Below are 20,000 nucleotides of genomic sequence, written 5' to 3'. Positions count from 1 at the left end.
GATTCAATCCATCACTGTTGGCTCCCGGTCACTGTTGGCTGTTGATGTCACTGGGATTTGAACCCTGGCTGTAGGGCTCAGCCTCTAGTTGAGACGAATGTCTTTCTGTTTGAGCTGCTTGGGAAAAAGTTCTTAAAACCTGCAGTGCTGGTTTAATTTTATTGGTTTAATCGAAATTAAGGACAAAACACACTGTAATTGGAGAAAACCTAGGCTTTAGCTGAGTGATAAAGCAATGGGGGACCACATGGCTAACTTCTTATGGTCAGTGTATTCAGAAACCCAGCTTTATCTCTCATTCTACCTAATAGCAGCCTGGCTCCTTTACTCCTGCAGTGTAAAACCTCTTTACATTGTCAGCACACTGTTTCAGTCAGAGCAGGTTGAGGATTGCCTGTGGCTTAACCTTAAGGGTTTGTTTATGACATCAAAAACATGGGCATTAATGGGGAAAACCCTGGTAATCTTCGACTGAGACAACATTACATGCCCACTACATCACAATCAACCAACGAATGCATCAAGGGGTCAAAACCTCGACAGTCATTCTGTGAGGGGACATTTCCAGCTGTTTAGAGTATGATGTGATTGGTAGTTGCATAATCTCCTGTTTTCTGATTGGCTAATCAGGTCTGTTACTCATGACAAAATGATCATGTCAGATTGCATGAAACTGAAGGAATGATGCCCTGATCCTCTTCAAAAACTACTGCAAGGGCATCTAACCGCACTGTGGGACAGCCTTCTCCTGTGATGATTCGCAGCTAAATGCTGAAACTGTCTTAATTACCATTTATTTACTTAGCAAATATTGGTTTCCAGAGTAACATATCTCACTTTTTAAAAAATATTATCTACTTATACAGCATACAGCCTGATGCCTGATATTGACAGCGGCAATTCACTCTTAAGTATCTTGTTTAACGCGATACAACAGTAGAAGTCCACTTGCAAACCCACAGATAACAAGACAAGTTCTTTCACTACTACACCACACAACCACTCATGCTCAAGACACCTATATGTGCCAAAAAAACCTTCATCTACAGCATATAAATATAATAATAAAATAAATAAAATAATTACACCAGGGTAAATATCATTATCAATTTTTCTCTTGTTGTTGCAACATTATTCCTGTGAGTGAGGCTTCTTCATCATTACCAATGAGGGCCTGAAATATGTATTTCTCAGAGTGATTTTACTAGTTTAATAAGTACTTGTCTGCTTGATAAAGATTTCTAATGAGCTAGTGACGATGCTGCATTCTGAAGGAGATAAATCAGCTATTTAAATAATTTATATATATATATCAATATTACTTATTTGGATGGTTTTACCAATAGACAGTAAAAAATGTTTGGCCAGATGGCACCATTCAAAAATGATCTGGCCCTAAATGAAAATGTAGTTGAAGAGCCCTGACCTACACCACTGCTTTAACCTATCCTGACCACCTCTGTCTAGGTTTTTGCCATTATTGTCTGGAATTAGGCATCCTACTTTGTGGAATTAGGCTGTATTTTTAAACAGATAATACTTGTTTTTATTGAATGAGCATTCCAAAATCTTTTCATTGGTGATTGAGAAGCTGAGGGAGTGTGGTTAAACACAATGAAAGTACACCCACAGTACGAAAATGCTGATATGAACACGTGTGTAATAAGTCCCTGTGGATGGGCCTGTGTGTGTCTGAGGGAGGATGTCTCTTGTGACATCACAGTAGACATGTTCACTAGCGGAGACAGCAGCTGTGACGGTGACCGCGGGGTCAGTACCTCCCCGCGGATTAACTGCATTTCTCTTGAAACGTTAATTCAGTCAATGCCTCTATGATTTCATAATCAGACCTTTTGGATCTGGATCCCTGATAAACACACTGACTCACTGTCAGGTGTTGTGCTTGCACTCACTGTTCCGAAGGTGTTATTATCCTGGTCTCTGCATCATTTATCTCGGATTGATATACTTCGATTCTCTGTGTTGGAGTGTCTGCTAAATGAATGTGATGTTCCCACACCCCTGGTGTAGAGGCTGCACCACCGCTGAACTCCAGAAGACCCTGAGAGCTACCAACTCCACACACCCACCCTCATGCAGATCTGATTAAATCAGCATTCAGGAGAAAATCACAAAGCTCTTCCCAGCACTTAACAATCTGTAGTTTCTGAATTATTCATGAGCATTATCCTGGCAACACCATTCTCGCACGAAGGTGTCCCGTTTGAATGGGCAGGTGCCGTGTTGCGGAGTGAGGAGGAGTTTCCCGGTCCTGCCCCGGGGTTACCGTCTCCTACACTGTCTTTCATTTCCCCTCAGACTTAATTAATCACGTCTGATAGAGCTGTTCGTTAAATACTGACTTACGTGTGTGTGTGTGTGTGTGTGTGTGTGTGTGTACTGGCAGGTTCGGAGAAAATACAGAGGGGTGTAATTGCAACCCAGGGGGTGCACAAAATGTCATAAATATTATGTAGACATTGAGATATAAGGAGACAACCGGGAGTGCACTGAGGTCCATCTGGGGGTGCAATGCACCCCTTAGCAACCCCATAATGCCGGGCCTGAGTACTGGCTTTACTGAACAGAGCCCTCGGTCCACGGCTTATCATATAATTGGAAGAATTCCCCTATGAAACACTGTATGTGTAGATTATCAATATCAGGTTAAATAATAAATAAATACATATTTTAACCATAAGGATGTAAGTCATAGTTGATTTTCCAGTGTGTGTGGGAACTTTGACAAAGATCAAAAGCACAGTCTTGGCATTTTGGATCTCCAGACTCTTTTACACTTTCAGTGTGTAAATTCACACCCGACGGAGCTGTGCTGGTTAATTGTTTTTGCCTGCCTGTATGTCCCGTCAGTAGAGTGAGTGGAGTTAAATGTGACTGACAATGCAGCAGATGTGTGTGCATCTCTATAAGCAGGTCTGGCCAAAAGCAAAGTAACAAGCATTCTGTGTCCAGACAATATCAAGAAACTATCGCACATAGCAGTTAATATCACAAGAAAGAGAATGATGATTTCAATTTTATTATATTTATTACACCAGCTCTTAAGATCCCACAACTTGGCACTGGCCAAGTGTTTTAGAAGAGTGTTAATCAAAGTGGGGGATCAGGGCTGAGTGTCTGCATGGAGTACTTCCGAATGGCCATATCTACTGTAACTATCAGTGTTTACCTGTCCAGCACCAAACTACAGCGAAATCAATACCCTAATCAGAAGGCAAGTGGTGTTACTGTATTATTTCTTTACATCAAGTAAGGCTAGTTTGCTAACCAACATAACCATGTGGTTATTCTCATTGGCCAGATTGCCATGAATTTGTGGCTATCTATGCTGGAACTATAAACTTTAATCTTGTTCATCTGTTCATGCAGGTAGACTGATTTGTAAGGGTGTTCCCAGCTGTAAGCTCATTATTGACACAAATGACTCGTGACCTGAAAGAAAGCTATTTATCTGCTAATTGCTTCCTCGTGCAAAGATTCGTCACGGTGTGTAGGTGTGTGCGTGTGTGTGAGGCTGGAAAAAAAACATCCATTATGCATCACTTTTGCCTTCTAATGCAGGGACCAAAGCGGCACAAGATGGCCTTTTCAGGAAACGTGAAAGGCGCCTTTATATTCTCACGTTACTTTTTTGTAATCGTTTTGCCCACGGGGCTTTAACGAGTTTAGATTATCACTGGAGTGAAATCAATCGTTCCTCATTCATTATGCAGCCACCTACATCGTGCCTCACGCTGCCGTTAGCCGTGTCGGACGGCCGCACGGCTCTCCACGCTACGACACGGCCGATCCGATTCGTCTCGACGCGCATATCGGCTCCAGCGGGGCTTTGCGGGGCTTTACGGGAGAAGGGGGCGGCTCCGAGTCCACCGTTTCGCTGCGAGGGGGAAACCCTTGCGTGTCTAACACACCTCTTCAGGAAGTGAACTTTCTCCATTATTAATGGCAATAAATCTCTCACTTGCGTCTGGTAAAACATTGCACAGCGCTGGCGATCTCCAGGGCTGCTCCGCCGGGCGCTGGAAGCTCAGCTGTGCTGACGTCACCAGCGCACCGCTGAGCGCGTGGAGGCAGCGCACGGCGCCACTGCACATCAGCTGCACATCTCTGTGCCAAAGTGGAACTTGCCACTTTTTGATCAGTGAGATCCTCTTAAAAAGACGGTGCTTCCCTTAAAGATGACTATTGATATGTATATCAGTCTTTCTTGCATTCAGGGTTTTAATCTATTGAGAAACAGCCACATACATTACAATATTGCCATTTAGCAAATGCTCTTATCCAAAGTGACATACATAGGTTTGATCCATGTATACAGATTGATATTTACTGAGGCAGCACAGCAGTGATGTGGACTGTGATGGGACAGCACCAGTCCTACTGAACAGCTGGTTTCATGTGGCTTTAACTAAAAGCGTCACGGGTTTGATGAGAAGCATCAGGGGTGTGAGCCCTAGATAAAGTATCAGTGAAGTATCAAGAACTTATCAGTCATGAAGAACTATTAGTCTGTTAAGGTGTGATCTGCTGGTGATCTTTTATTAAAAGTGACTCCTGTTTTGGTAATTACCATTTGAATCTGTGCCATTATCTCATTCAGCATTACTGCAAGTCAAAGTTTCATTTTCACAAAAACGGACTGCTTGTAACAACAGGGTGTAGCACAGGCAGCCTTGACACGGCCAGCCTGCCCCCAGGGCTGTGAAGCCACGTTTCCCCGGGACCGTTTTTCAGTTTCACTGTAATCACATTCATTCCATTGTGCCTCCAGAGTGAATGAGGTGTGTGAGTTACTGAATCAGACTCGTCAGCCGTTCTCATCTGTGATGTCACACAACAAAACGGAACACGGATCCTACCTACTCGCTACACATGCACGAAGTCCACACAAAGTGGCTACAAAAAATCACACAGATCCTACCTACTCGTTAGACATGCACGAAGTCCACACAAAGTGGCTACAAAAAAATCACACAGATCCTACCTACTCATTAGACATGCACGAAGTCCACACAAAGTGGCTACAAAAACATCAGCCCAGTCAGCTCGACTGCTTCACATACCAGTGTGTTTTATGCCCATTTGCTGTTTATGGCTGATCTGATTTTAAAAGAAACAGGGTCATTCCGTGTGAATTTTTCACAGGCCTGTCAGACTGCCTCAGCTCATTTCATTAGGGTGTGCATGCACGCACTGTAAAGCATGTTTCCCAACTTGCTCAACTATATCTGCAGGCTTGATATTTACTGAGGCAATTCGGGTTGAGTGGTTTGCCCAGAGGAGCGACAGCAGTGGTCAGCAGTCTGAGTTACAGTCCCAGCTCCTGCAGCATACTGCTGTCCCACTGGGACATGACAGAGCTCTTTAACAAAACTATTTGCATAAACATCTTGTACCTTATCTTGGGGCTTTTATCTTTGATAAAAAATTACACTGTATATATTAAAAACATGTCAATGATTACTATTTTAGTTTACGTGCTTATGTATATGTAAAATGACCTTACAAACAGTATTGACAAGAGTAATGACCCACTGACATATAACACACATCACACATCATATTATACTGAGACTGTATTTACTGTTTCAGCGGAAAAAAAAAACCTTCAGTAACGTCCCTGCCAAATATAGGCTGCTCTTTGTTTAAAATTCAAATAATAGTTCAAGATCAGTTAAAGCAGGATAACGCTGCCTTCACATGTCTGATTTAGACAGTAGTGAAATAAAGCAATACACAGCTGTGCATAAAATCATTAAAAAAATGATAAAATGATACAGCTGCAAGAGTTCGTATCCCTGCTAAATCTTATCTCAAAATAAGTGAATAAATGCGAAGTATTAAAACCTAATCCCGTAGTAAAACGTTGTCTTCCTAAACGCATGTCTTCATAACGTTTGAACGTCTAATTTTCTTTCATTTTCAACCATAATGTACCAACCATAACTGCAACGTCATTCCAAGGTTTTATCCAACGAATCCGCATTACAATCCTTACTTTTAAAACAACCACAAACTTCTTTTGACCCGCGGGCACTTGTAGCTCGGATGAGAGACAGTGCAAGGTGCATCTGTGGCCCCACCCACAAGTTCAGCATTGTGGCATAGCTCCGCCCTGCTTACTGTTTCACAGCTCGAATCTGTTCCTTCCGTCGGAGAGAAAGTTCATTAAAACATCTGCCCCCCAGTAAGATCTAAACAGTGAAGCTATCGAAAAGTAAGTTCATTCAAGTAAGAAATAGGACCCTTACCTTGTTGGAGTAGGGCGCCTGACTGAGGTTAATTCCATCTTTGGCGAGTTTATCCCTCATCATTATCTTCAGCTTCAGTTTGGGATAGGTCACCTGTTCTTTACGATTGCTGACACTCTTGTTGGCGGGTTTGCACCCCTGGCTCATTCCAGCGCGCTCCCCGTTATGCACAGTTCTTGCTTTCCATCCTTTGAGCTTGGTCTCCCGATGCTCTGCCCCGCGGGCGGTGCAGCTATCAGGCAGCGGCTCCAAGGTAAAGTACACGCCGGTGGCCGTCTCTTTGTCCTCCTCTCTCAGCCTCTCCACGGCGGCGTGGATCCTCTGCCGGTGGTGCGGGCTAAACACCCCTATGGCATCCAGGTCGGGATCCCCGATTTGTTTGCAGACTTCCAGGTCATCGTATCCGTTGTCGACGAAAGACTCCACGTACTGACAGAGCTGAAGGGTCTTCAGCCATTCGTACACAATGTTGGGACCGTTGCCCGTCATTGTTTTTGAATGCACGGTATTACATTCAGTTCACGCAAACGTTGTGTTACAAACGGAGCAATGGAATCATTGCTTCAGAATCTCCATCACGTGCGTTGCATCTTAGAAATAAGAAATAAGGGTGTACGTTCATTTCCCCCGGAGTGAAGCGCAAAAGCTTAAGTGGGAATGTGCTAAACAAACTTCAATTTAAAGCAAGAAGGATTTCTTCATTGCCAAAACGCGTGAGCAAAGCGAACCATTCTCCCCTCGACAAAAGAATGCTCGCTGTTGTAAACCAAAACGAACAAATTTAGCACCTTACCTGGCGTGATGCGCAAACGCTACCTGAATTTCACTGTCAGTACACGCGATTCACAACCGGCAAATTCTGGTTTCGGATTTCTTTGATCAAACTCTTCGTGTGTTCAGTGCATGCCTAAATATCCACCAGAGATGTACTTTTCCATTTCCCGCTAATGCACTCCTCACAGATACTGCAGCTGAAACGGGTCCCTCGCTATTAATTCAGACGCACCGCCCCAGACACACGTTCAGCAGTCAAACAAATAATAGCGCTGCGCTACACAGTGCAGATTGAGCGAAAGATACGCCTTCGTGCATGCCTCCACTGCATCCGTACAGCGACCAGCAAACGCGCTGCCAGACATCCAGGTACGACGTACTTACATTACCTATATAAACAATACAAAGTGTTGTAAATGCATTCCGGGTCTGACTCGTCGTCTCCGTTCAAGTACCGAAAACCCACTTCCACATTCAGTATTTCTGTCATGTGAGCTACATAGGTAAGCGCTCCAGGAATGTTAACCCCGGAGTCACTGGACGCCCTAAAAGCCAGGTGTCTTTCAGCGAGTTCCGAAGAAAATTGTTGCATCTGTTAAAATAAGACAATGCCTTCCAGCTTACTGTCATATTAACCCGGGCGCACTTACACTTCTTGTCTAGATTTAGCGACGGGATTTTGCTTCTTCGTGCGCGCTTCCTCAACGTCAAGTTGATGCATCATTGCGCAAACTTTTACTAACAAAGAATGCCGAGAAAGATAGTAGTTTTTACTTAATGCATGACAGACGCTTACAAACATGTTCAGTGAAGAGATGTTTTCTCCTCCCTCCTGTTCTAAGTCGCTTTCCCTGCGCGTTTCGCTTCGTAAGCGTGGGATTTTTGGCGTTGTAGACTCATTGCTCTCTAGTTCCCCCTGCTGGGGTGTTTTTCGTAATTCAAGTGATTGTACCTCGAGTTAATTGATTACAATTATTCTATTTCCAAATAACAGTTTTTATAAAGAAACCCTGGTTGACAGTAAAGCAGTTGTGATGTAAACAAACGTGCTTATTTTATTTGAAAAGCATTTATATTTTAGAAATGACACTTCCACGGGTTATGAAATTTAATTATTGCTGTGGCTAGTTGTACAAGGGAAATTTGCAGTAGGGAAAACACAAAGGTTCTTGAGGAGTAAGTACACTTGGGGTTGTATGTAGCTTACTTGAAAAAATGCTTGCCCTATTCTGACATCACATATCGTAGCACTCACTTAAAACATCACTAATGTGTAGCATCCACCTATTTGATGTCCGACTCCCGTTTTGCGCCAGAATCTCCATACCACAGCTGAGGCAGAGAGCTAATGACTCATATAAACTGTCGGCGAGTTGTATGCCTCGAATGTGATATGCGACCAGGACACCAGGCGACGCTCAACTGTGCGAGAAATACCAGGAAACCTGTATTAAAACAATGAGTAAGTACCTTGATCTAATTTCTCGGTTGAAAGGGAACCTTTGATCGTCTTTCAAGACACTTAAGCAATGGACAAGAAGTAATTTTCTTAGTTACAAGCCGATATTGTCATTTAATTCTGTTTGCGCATTTCTATCAAGTTTTGCTTGCAATCGAAAACACGGTGGTGCGATAACGTAATTTGTGGTTCTTTGCGCCCCCTTGTGGACGTATAGTTGTGACCAGGGTGTCTGCTGCAAGCCAAATATTTGTAGAAAGAGGCGGGGGTCGGATTCACTTACAGATTAATGAAGCACAAGCAGTCCTGTTACTTTTTAAATGTGTATTTATTCTCCATTGAACTGTCGTTTGTATCTACAGGATTTCTGAACTGTGGGAGCAGATCGTCAACCCTACACGTCATGTTTGCATAAAACTGTACAATGTATTGAGAAAAAGAGCTGCAACCCACAGGTATTGTCCCCCACAGCAGAAGAAAACGGCCCATGAGAAATAGTCCCCTCTATATGTAAATTAAACCGTTATCTCAGGAGTAGCGTCCCGACCGCGAGGACCAGAACACAGCCAAACAGGTGGAAAGTCGTTTCCGTCTGAGACACCCTCTTCATCTTTTTTTTTTTGGACGAGGGGGTGCAACAGCGATAGAGGGAACAGCACCAACAAGCGAAGACCACGACAATGGAAAATGCCTTCTGTAAATTATTAGGCTAAAAAAGAGAAAAGAGAGCAAGCCGAAGAAGGAACCAGTGCGGGTTTTAGCTGCGTTTGTTAGCGCTGGAATATCGTGCGGCCCGTTATGCAGCAGAAGCATCGAACTCGCATCGGATGAACCTGGAAGCAGACGGCTGTAGAAATTTCCTCCGTGAATGAAGTTGAGTTCTTCTGGACACAACGCGGCCCAGCTCCTGATCACTGTCCCTCCACACTGCCTTAGCGCCTCTGAAGCAGCCATACAGCTCTCAGACACACACATTAATGTGGAGATATGAATATTCATAGCCTTTATGCACACAATAATTAAATATCTCTGAATCCATTACTCTTTCTCGGATTATACCATAGACGATTCTTTTATCAAATATTTTGAAATTAAAATGTTATGCTTTTCCAATATACAAATATATATCATTAGACTGACCATGAGAACAAATCTGAAAGTGTAGCCATGTCCTTCATGGCGCCATTGACACAGTTTAGTATTTTTCTCTTTTGTCAAGGCAAGTATCAGGTAAATGAAAATGTAATTAACACAGTGGGATACTGTAACACTACATGCCTTATGCTTTAACACTATGAACACAAACTGAAATTTCTATTCAGATATGGATTGAAAGCGCTGCTAAAGAATTAATCACAATTATGCACCCCATGTCAAAATTATGCAACATACAGTAGTTCAGTTCTGCCTATTTTAAGAATGTTTCTGAATGATTCTCTTTCAAACTTTTGTGAATTTATTCTTGGAAAGAGATCCCACATCTCTGACAGTGTTCTCTGGACTCAGGTGACAGCGGTCACTTTGGGAGACTTGTGTAAGACCAAGTTTGGTCAGAAAGTATCTTTGGTGTCATGGCCACAGACCTGAGCCACCGAAGGAATCTAACACTTTCAGATTTGTCCCCAATGTCCCATTATTTACATGATGTACAAATTTGGCAGCAACTGTGAGCAAAAACAAGCCTTGCCCTTCATCAGACACAAAGACCCACAGGGGAGAAGAGTGCTCCTGCGATCACACAAATAGCAGCAGTTTCCTGCGCATTCCGCTCTTAAAATGGAAAATTTAAAGACCAGATTTAGACGTTGAAGAAATGTACATCCAAGACAATATGTTTAAATACATGTATGTGTATGTGAGCACATGTGCATATGCATATATTCCTGAATGTATACATACACACAAACGCATAGATACACACATTTATAAATGTTATATATGGAACACTCCTGACATTCAAAAGTAACTGGGACGACGGGTAACTGCGGATAGCTGTACATTCAGTGACGGCAAACTGTGGTCAGCAGGTCTCTGATCACTGAGAGTTCTGTCCTGTTCCTCCGATATGCAGAGAGGACTCATGGCAGGAACACAAAACGCGCTCAAAAACTTTTCAAAAATAACAGCCGTCAGCAAGCGTACGCTACGCTACAGGCAGCAGACAGAGGGGCCCCAGAGCCACACACTCCCGGCAAGCGTACGCTACGCTACAGGCAGCAGACAGAGGGGCCCCACAACCACACACTCCCGGCAAGCGTACGCTACGCTACAGGCAGCAGACAGAGGGGCCCCAGAGCCACACACTCCCGGCAAGCGTACGCTACGCTACAGGCAGCAGACAGAGGGGCCCCAGAGCCACACACTCCCGGCAAGCGTACGCTACGCTACAGGCAGCAGACAGAGGGGCCCCAGAGCCACACACTCCCGGCAAGCGTACGCTACGCTACAGGCAGCAGACAGAGGGGCCCCAGAGCCACACACTCCCGGCAAGCGTACGCTACGCTACAGGCAGCAGACAGAGGGGCCCCACAACCACACACTCCCGGCAAGCGTACGCTACGCTACAGGCACCAGACAGAGGGGCCCCAGAGCCACACACTCCCGGCAAGCAGGGCTGCGACTCTTTCAAAATTCAAGTTTGTGGCTGAAACTCAATGCCCTGAATAAGCTGTTTGCATCCAGTGTATCCCCCTTATGTTTTTCTCATCTGTCTCACACACACTCAAAAGCACATGCTCTCAATAAGGTCTTTTTGGCATCCAGTGCGTTTCTGTTGTTTTACTCACCTACAGCACACACACACACGGCCTTCAGGGGGTTTTTGGCTCAATGCTGGCTTTCATACAGATGGCACACGCACGCTAACACTCTCAAAGATACGAGGACAGGGGCCGCATTCACCTACGCGATCCTAAAGAACACTGATCGTACTGTCCTTCAAATCACGCCATCAGCGCTCTGCGGAGCCCGAAACCGCTGCTGTGTCAAACGTTCCATGGCAGGCCCACACTTTAAACAACTTCAGCATGGTGTGAAGGATCTGTTATGCCCGCATTTAAAGTGCAACACCAGCCCTTAGCGAGAGAAACTGATGTGAATTGTACAAGCAGTGATAAGCTACCCAACTCCCACCCCCATGAAAAACAACAAACTGCTCATGTTCTAACAATGGAGGTGCATGACATGTGCTTCCCCCTAAAGTCAAACAACCAAAGAAACAACCAAAAAATGGAAAAAAACCAAGCAGGGAGCAAACAAATGGAGCCCGTACACTGAGGGGGGCCCAGAAAAAGCAGGCTGTTACTGACCCTCTCTCCAGCCACTTGGTTCCCTGGGAAACACACACTAAAATATATTTCAATCCAAACTCCAAAATGCAAGGAACAGTTCTCTGAATACATGCTGACCTACACAGCATATCATTCAACTATATCATTTAATGCCACTCTGCTAGTTCAGATTCTATGCACATACTGCAGACTGCTGTTAGAAAATGTTTTTTTAAACAATCTACAGTATATGCACTGCATATATTGCAATGATACACTGTGTTATGTATGCTGTGTATTTACACACATTAAAAACACTTCTTTCATTTTGTATATTTCATAATGGCTTTCATCAGAGCTGCACGGAGCGAGTCTGTCGCCAGTCATTTGGTTATGCCCTCCCTTCCTGTTAGAGTGTCACACACCTCTCTCCATCCTTATTTCATGAAAGTAATCTCCGCTTTCCTTTTTCCTTTTCCTCGGTGTGTCCTGGAAGAGTGACACGGCAGCATTGGAGGGGACAGGGTGAAAGAAACTGGCTCAGGAAGGTGAAACCCGCAATGGATCCCACAAAGACCACTTTCCCAGTCAGTCTGGTTTTCTGCGGTTCCTGCTCTGGAGGAGCTTCACCCATCAGTCACTGGGATAAAAAAGGGAAAAAACAACAGAACCAAACTGGGGGGGGGGGCAGGCTGATCTTCTCCCCCTTTCCCCTGGTTTAATCCCCCCCCCGTATATTCCTGTGTTGGTTCGATCCTCCCCCCAGTCAGAGTCAGATGCAGAGTGTGACACCACGCCGGCAGGAAGTGGTGTGCTGAAGCGTCCTTTCAGTGCCACAGAGACAGGGCAGCAAGATGGAGGGGCGTGGCGTCTCCCCGAAAACGCTGCGGACACCTTCTGCGCCCGGGGCGGGTCAGAACTGGTACCACTTCTTGTCCCTGTGTTTCAGCATTATCTGAGAGAGAGAGAGAAAGTGTGTGAGTGTGTGTGCGAGAGAGTGACAGAGTGTAAAGCAGAAAGTGAGAGAGAGTGTGTGAGAGGGTGAGGGTGAGCGTGAGTGAAACAGAGAGAGAGACAGTGAGAGAGAGTGTGTGAGAGGGTGAGGGTGAGTGAAACAGAGAGAGAGACAGTGAGAGAGAGTGTGTGAGAGGGTGAGGGTGAGCGTGAGTGAAACAGAGAGAGACACAGTGAGAGAGAGTGTGTGAGAGGGTGAGGGTGAGTGAAACAGAGAGAGAGACAGTGAGAGAGAGTGTGTGAGAGGGTGAGGGTGAGCATGTGAGTGAAACAGAGAGAGACACAGTGAGAGAGAGTGTGTGAGAGGGTGAGGGTGAGCGTGAGTGAAACAGAGAGAGAGACACAGTGAGAGAGAGTGTGTGAGAGGGTGAGGGTGAGTGAAACAGAGAGAGAGACAGTGAGAGAGAGTGTGTGAGAGGGTGAGGGTGAGCGTGAGTGAAACAGAGAGAGAGACACAGTGAAAGAGAGTGTGTGAGAGGGTGAGGGTGAGCGTGTGAGTGAAACAGAGAGAGAGACAGTGAGAGAGAGTGTGTGAGAGGGTGAGGGTGAGTGAAACAGAGAGAGAGACAGTGAGAGAGAGTGTGTGAGAGGGTGAGGGTGAGTGAAACAGAGAGAGAGACAGTGAGAGAGTGTGTGAGAGGGTGAGGGTGAGTGCGTGAGTGAAACAGAGAGAGAGTGAGACAGTGAGAGAGAGAGCAAGAGAGCAAGCCAGATGGAGAGACGGAGAGACAGAGGGGTGGAGGTGGGAGAGGAGGAAGGGAGTATAAACACAGGAGCAGTGTGAGCAGAGACGACAGGCCCACGTCCTGTCAGTGTTGAAAGGTTACAGACGGAAGGAAACAGAGTTACACAGCGGGTGTCTCTTACGTCGTGGGCGTGTTTGGAGAAGGACTCGGCGCTGGCCATCATGGCTGCCGTCCTCTCCTCCAGCTCGCCCAGCTTCTGCCCCCTCTCGTCCAAGGCGATCCGGGCGCGGGCCAGGTCGCCCACCACGCCCGACGCCGCCCCCTTCATGCCCTCAACGGTGCCCGGTCCCGGGATGTGCTGGGCGAGGCTCTGAGAGGCCTTCCCCGCCACCGCTTCACCGACTGCGAGAGAGAAGAGAGAGACGGGCGTGTCAGGGCGTGTCTAGGGGGCGTGTCAGGGTATGCCAGGGCGTGTCTGTCGGGACCTTGTGAGGAGCATGCAGGTGAAAGGGGGACGGGTGACACTCACAGAGGTCCTCCCTGTCCATGGTCTGCGCCCCTCCCCCAAAGAGGCCCTTAAAAAAGCCCCTGTTGGGGGCCTCTGGCGTTTCCACTGGTGTGAACAGCTCTGACAGCATCTCCTGGAGCACACATGGATACCATCGGTTAGCACGTCCCAGCCAAACAGTCAGAGAAGAGCTATGAGTCCCGTTTTCCTCATTACAGCCAATCCCAGCACCGCAACATGGCTGTCTAACCACGTGACCCAGGTTAGCGGTTTTCCCACCGACGCCCCTCCCTCACCTGCAGGTTGTCGCAGGTCTCCTGGCTGTAGGTGATTCGCTGGATCTCCGTGGGGGAGGTCATGTACAGGGCCTGGCCGTTGTTGGAGAAGCAGAAGGTTCTGGCAATCCGCATGTCGGTCAGAGGCAGGTAATTCACATCCAGCAGTGGCCTCAGACGGGGCAGACTGGAACAAAGACATGAGACCAATGATGTGGGTAGCGGGAAAATAAGGGACCTGAACGCAGAAGATCATGGGTTTTAGGCCCACATGATATAATGGTACTGTATGCTTGTGCTGGAGCTTCAGTAAACATTAAACTGTATAGATGCAAATAAAACATTACCCAGCAGGACCTGAGAAGGCACTGTTCCTCTTGGCTGGAACTTTTGCTCACTAGTGCCTCCAGTGGTCAAATACCATAACTAAAGCTGCTGCTCGGTCAGAACAGGAAAGTGTCACACTGGTTGCAATTCCTTCCTTGTTTCCCTCTAGTGATGAAGGATATGATGTGCCAGTGTGTTACCTTAACCCCGCGATTTGCCAGTGCATTATCTTAATGCCATGATGTGCAGGTGCGTTACCTCAGTGCCATGATGTGGCCGTTGGCGCAGAAGCAGGCCAGGCAAGGGGCGCCGTTGAGCTGCAGGGTGTCGGCGCGCAGGGCGAAAGAGGCCTCGGTCACGCCTTGTTTGAAGGGGGAGGAGAGCGAGGGCAGGGCCAGCACCTCGGCCTGCTTCTCCGAGCACACCACCGCAAAGTGGCTCTCGCCCGCCTCCTGAGAAGACGGGGACGTCCCCGCCGCGGGACGTCTCCTCGGCTGCCCCTCCCTCTCCTCTGCCCCGTCAGGGGTGTTGTGATCCCACCAGAGCTCGCAGGCCGGGGGCAGGAGCGCCCCTGTCCCGTCCAGGAGGCCCATCCTCAGGATACTCCCCTTCAGCCTCACCAGCGACCCTGCGGGGTACGGAGGTACTGCCTCATTGCTATTGCAAAGACAGTAAGACAGACAGACAGACAGACAGACAGAGACACACACACACACACACACACACACACACACACAATGTGCACATACACATGCACACACACTCGCATGCAGACTGATGTCACTTTTATTCAAAGTGAACCCCCCTGCAAAAAGTAACATGATGAAATAAAAAATCTCCTTTTCCAAGGTGTGTATATAGAATTTTAAATCTCATTTTAACACATATATTTTTAGTATGTCTCTTGCACTGTATTTTTGAATTTTAGCCATGCCCATACAGTACACTGCGTTATATATGACTTTTCCAAACTGGGCTGCCACTGCTGTCTGCAGTGAAGGCTCCGCTCTCCCCCAACACTCACCACAGGGCGTGGCAGTGACCGGCTGCAGGAGCCTCTGCTCGCCAGCAGGGGGCAGGCTGAGGGAGATCACCAGCACGGCGCCCTGTGACGTCCCCACCCACAGGCAGGGCGTGGTGGCACTGTCCCCCTTACGGGCGAACGTCTCGCTGAAGCACAGTGCGGTGATGGCCTCCCGGGACTCCCGGTCGATGCTGGTTGCACTGGAACTGCCCGAGTGACTGAACGAGTTCTCCTTCCCGTCTGGAGGGATGGTGGCCCACGAGGGACAAACAGAGAGGACAGAAACAGAGAGTGTGCGTTTGTGAGACAGAGTAAACAGCTGGGGGGGAGAAGGCACCCGTGCCCCACAGATAGAGAGGAATGTCTTCAATTATCATTAGACAAGCCTCCTACAGTACAGGTAAGAAACAACATATTCAATTTTACCTTCATGCTGAAATGACCATTTACAACATGTTACATGAAAAATTTACATGATGCATACACATAAGTGCATCATGTACAGTGTATATTTGTCCTGGGCTATAAATTGTCAAGGAGTCCAGGTTTTTATCAGTATGAGCTGAAATGCATCAGGGATGTGGACAATCCTGTGATCCATGCAGGCTGGCTCATTAAAGGAGTCTTCATTTGAACTAATGCAGGATTTTTCCACATCCCTGCTAGTTAGTAGCAGGTTTGACCAAACCACAGTCCAAATGCCACCAAGAGAGTGTTAGGATTCCACTGCACAAGAAAGATACCTGTTAAGTTTATATGACCCAAGCAAGAACAACAAAAGAAAATCAGTCATGTATGAACCAAAGAACCAAATGAACTCTTCACCGCCTTTTTTGTCCCACCTGTTGAATGTGTTTACATAAAGAATATGACCCAGTTAAGCACCCGAGGATGTGTAAAAAGGATTGAATTTGTTCAGCTACAAACAATAAAATTTTAATGTAATAAAAGTCCAGGGCGACAAACAAGAAGTCATGGTTCACACACTGCCGTCTGTACAGGTTTAATTCCAGCAGATGACCGGCAATTGACCGTGACTGCAGCTGTGACCAGACTGGAGCGTGAGTCACTGCAGGTTGTGTGAATTCCAGAAAAACCCTGTTGAGTCTGAGGGAAGGTTAGAGTCAGACAGCAAACACACTGGTTAGTGCCGGTTAGCCCGTGTTATCCCGGGTCACGCTGTAGACCTGTCCACTCACTGGCCGCAGAGCCTGTGACCGACGCGCTCTGGCCTCCGGTCCTGGCGGCCCCCTCTCCGCGGCACAGGCGGCTCTTACAGGGCACAGACCGCTGGCGCCTACACCCCGCTGCTCACATCAAACACAGAGGACAAGACTCAGCCTAAACACCACACAGCTCAGCCTAAATACCACACAGCTCAGCCTAAATACCACACAGCTCAGCCTAACGACCGCATAGCTCAGCCTAAAGACCACACGGCTCAGCCTAAAGACCACACAGCTCAGCCTAAAAACCACACAGCTCAGCCTAAAGACCACACAGCTCAGCCTCAAAACCACACATCTCAGGCTAAAGACCACAAAGCTCAACCTAAATACCACACAGCTCAGCCTAAATATCACAAAGCTCAGCCTAAATACCACACAGCTCAGCCTAACGACCGCATAGCTCAGCCTAAAGACCACACGGCTCAGCCTAAAGACCACACGGCTCAGCCTAAAGACCACACAGCTCAGCCTAAAAACCACACAGCTCAGCCTAACGACCGCACAGCTCAGCCTAAAGACCATACAGCTCAGCGTAAAGAGCGCCCAGCTCAGCCTAAAGACCATACAGCTCAGCGTAAAGAGCGCCCAGCTCAGCCTAAAGACCATACAGCTCAGCGTAAAGAGCGCCCAGCTCAGCCTAAAGACCACACGGCTCAGCCTAAAAACCACACAGCTCAGCCTAAATACCACACAGCTCAGCCTAAATACCACACAGCTCAGCGTAAAGAGCGCCCAGCTCAGCCTAAAGACCAGAGCTTCCTGGAAGGCCACGCACAGGTGTTTATTTTCGCTCCATTCTCTGCTCTTAATGACTTAATTGGTCCAAGGGCTTACTTGGCCGAATTAAATGATGCGTCTTGGCTAGGATTACATCAAGGTAAATTAAAGTACATCAAAGTGAATTTAAAAAGCTAATAGGTACAAGGGAGCCAGGGAAATCAGATAGAACAATCCAATGCATTCATGCTAGCCGTCCAAGAGATGAATCTGACACCACTGCTATGGGCCCCCAACTCTAAATCACTGCTCTGGAGCCTCCTCCAGGCCCTTTGAGTCAAGGGACACAGTATGACATGGTCAGAGGGCACACAGACATCGGGTACAGCGCTAATAAATCATGGCTATCCTTCAGGGGCCTCATCTGGCATTTACACCCACTCTTCCCCTTACATATGAATGTTGACAGCTGTTGCTCATACACATATATCCATATCTATATCAATCCATCTATCATACACACACACACACAGACACACACATTGTAGGATGTTCGTACTGTGCATATACATACATATTGCATTACACACATACATTGCAGGATGGTTTGGAATCTGAGGCTGCAAGATCTAGGAGAGGAAGTGATTGGGATTCAAATGTCTATTAAATGTCTGAATATGAAGTTAGAGCTTACCCATCTCTGGCTTTAGGTCACTAGGCAAGCTTAACTTCCGCGACACCTTCGCTGGAAGAGAAACAAAACATCTGTGGATACAGTGGCACGCTGCAGAGTTACGGCTGGCTGTACAGTAAAAACCCAATGCGTAACCGCTCAGCCCCAAATTTCATTTTGCAGTCTTACTCCTCATGTGAAATCTTCCAGCCCCACACATGTAATGAGGATAGAGGAAAAAAACCCATGAAATCAGCATTTGGATTCAGAGGTGATTTGCTGGGAAGGCAAGCTGCATGCTGAACAGGAAGCTGGGATTTAAAGAAGCTCCGCCTCTTCCCTGAAGCCCAGGAAGATTGACTGACAATGATCGAACAGTGATTCAGGATTCCCAGCTGACAGGGTGGAGACTGACTGGGCATGTGCAGAGACAGACAGGTGACAGAGAGAGGGTGCAAGTGTTAGTTCAAAGATAAAATCTAAAACAGAAAGGAATATATTTTCACTGCATGCATTAGACAGCCTGTCAATGATTGCCACTTTCATATAGAACACATCACTTTGGGTATAAGATATGCTTCTCAGTTTCTGGATTTCACATTTTATCATATACTCATTTAGGCATATATTGTGGAGTATACTGTGAAATAATTCTGCAATACATGAAAGATGCATGAACAGAATGAGCCAGCATATAAAAAGTGGCAATAATTGTATTGATTTACACAGAAAATAAAGCGTTATGCTTAAGAGAGTGGCTTACAGCCACATGCACACAATTACAAATATGCACATACTGAAACCTCTCTGAAATTCTACATTCCCAGTCTGCTGTTGTACAATAAAACCAAACGTACAATGACTAAATGTTGATTTCTTTTTATATTTGGGAGACATGAAAAAAACTGCTGCTGCTTAGAAACTAATAAGTATTTTATCCTATTAATATTGTAATGGACTGTGTTTGCATATGGGCATATATGCATGCGTTGCTCTGCCTGGATGCCAGGGGCCAGAGCATGACAGAGACACACAGCCTTCCAAGTAAGCACTATTTTTTAAGAAGTCCGAAAACAAAGAGAGGAGGTTGAAATCACGAGGACCTTCCAGGATTCAATTCAATTTCACATGTTCCACATTCCCTAACTGAATCTTCATCAAGGATTTTAAAGTTTTTTTTCTGTAAATCAGAAAAATGGCACAATTAAAAAAGAATAGACTAAGAGTCTGAACCCTGTATTAGGCCATTATAAACTAGTAATAAAAGAGTAATTAATGTGAACATAAGATTATGTAATTACATAGGTCATGTGACAATGTTTATCTGCACATTAGTTGCATGGCACTAAATAAGCTATGTCCAGTGCCTTCTGAACATAAGGCATCACAAAATCCCTTCAGTAAAGTAAAGTGAGTTTCACTGAATTCACACCTACACTATAAATTCAATACCCCTTCAACCAGTGAAAGATCCGAGGGACACATATTTGTCTTAGCTGCATTCTTTAAAGAGATAGTCATATGCGTCTGAACTGAAGTCTTGCGTGGAAAAATAAAAATCACCACGTCACCTGACATCAAGCAGCCCGTGATTGTTTGCGCCAGCCTCGGAGATTAGCGCCCACCCCACACCACACAGCTAAGAACACAAAGCCAGACTTTGTGTCTCTTCCTTCATCGAAACCTGATTGGAGAAGCATCAAGCAGCGAATGCAGATCACTATTTAATTAGGGCAGTTAGGGTAATTAGGGCAATTAGGGTGCTGCTGGTTA

At 46.2% G+C, this 20,000-nt stretch overlaps 2 protein-coding genes across 6 annotated transcripts in view; both read right to left on the bottom strand.

The window, feature by feature from the left end:
- The window catches only part of sash1b (SAM and SH3 domain containing 1b), a 69,125-nt gene extending 62,362 nt beyond the window's left edge, over window positions 1–6,763 (bottom strand). Inside the window, exon 1 of one of the 2 annotated variants that reach the window (XM_036542982.1) lies at window positions 6,273–6,763. In XM_036542982.1, coding sequence (XP_036398875.1) covers window positions 6,273–6,761 — 489 coding nt within the window. In that variant the 5' untranslated portion in view covers window positions 6,762–6,763. The remainder of the gene's footprint in view (window positions 1–6,272) is intronic. The other variant, XM_036542983.1, reaches the window with a different exon arrangement.
- Window positions 6,764–12,463: 5,700 nt separating this feature from the next.
- stxbp5b (syntaxin binding protein 5b (tomosyn)) overlaps window positions 12,464–20,000 on the bottom strand; it is a 31,391-nt gene continuing 23,854 nt past the window's right edge. For 2 of the 4 annotated variants that reach the window (XM_036541944.1, XM_036541943.1), the window contains 7 exons: window positions 18,249–18,299; window positions 15,609–15,848; window positions 14,843–15,212; window positions 14,279–14,444; window positions 14,004–14,115; window positions 13,656–13,876; window positions 12,464–12,729 (listed from right to left, as the gene is read on the bottom strand). In XM_036541944.1, coding sequence (XP_036397837.1) covers window positions 12,688–12,729; window positions 13,656–13,876; window positions 14,004–14,115; window positions 14,279–14,444; window positions 14,843–15,212; window positions 15,609–15,848; window positions 18,249–18,299 — 1,202 coding nt within the window. In that variant the 3' untranslated portion in view covers window positions 12,464–12,687. Of the gene's footprint in view, window positions 12,730–13,655; window positions 13,877–14,003; window positions 14,116–14,278; window positions 14,445–14,842; window positions 15,213–15,608; window positions 15,896–18,248; window positions 18,339–20,000 lie in introns of all 4 variants that reach the window. The other 2 variants (XM_036541945.1, XM_036541946.1) reach the window with 2 other exon arrangements.

The sequence above is a fragment of the Megalops cyprinoides genome, chromosome 12 (genome assembly GCF_013368585.1).
Source record: "Megalops cyprinoides isolate fMegCyp1 chromosome 12, fMegCyp1.pri, whole genome shotgun sequence".
Taxonomy (NCBI): domain Eukaryota; kingdom Metazoa; phylum Chordata; class Actinopteri; order Elopiformes; family Megalopidae; genus Megalops; species Megalops cyprinoides.
The sequence above is the reverse complement of the archived record's forward strand: the minus strand, read 5'-3'. Positions and strand labels throughout refer to the sequence as shown.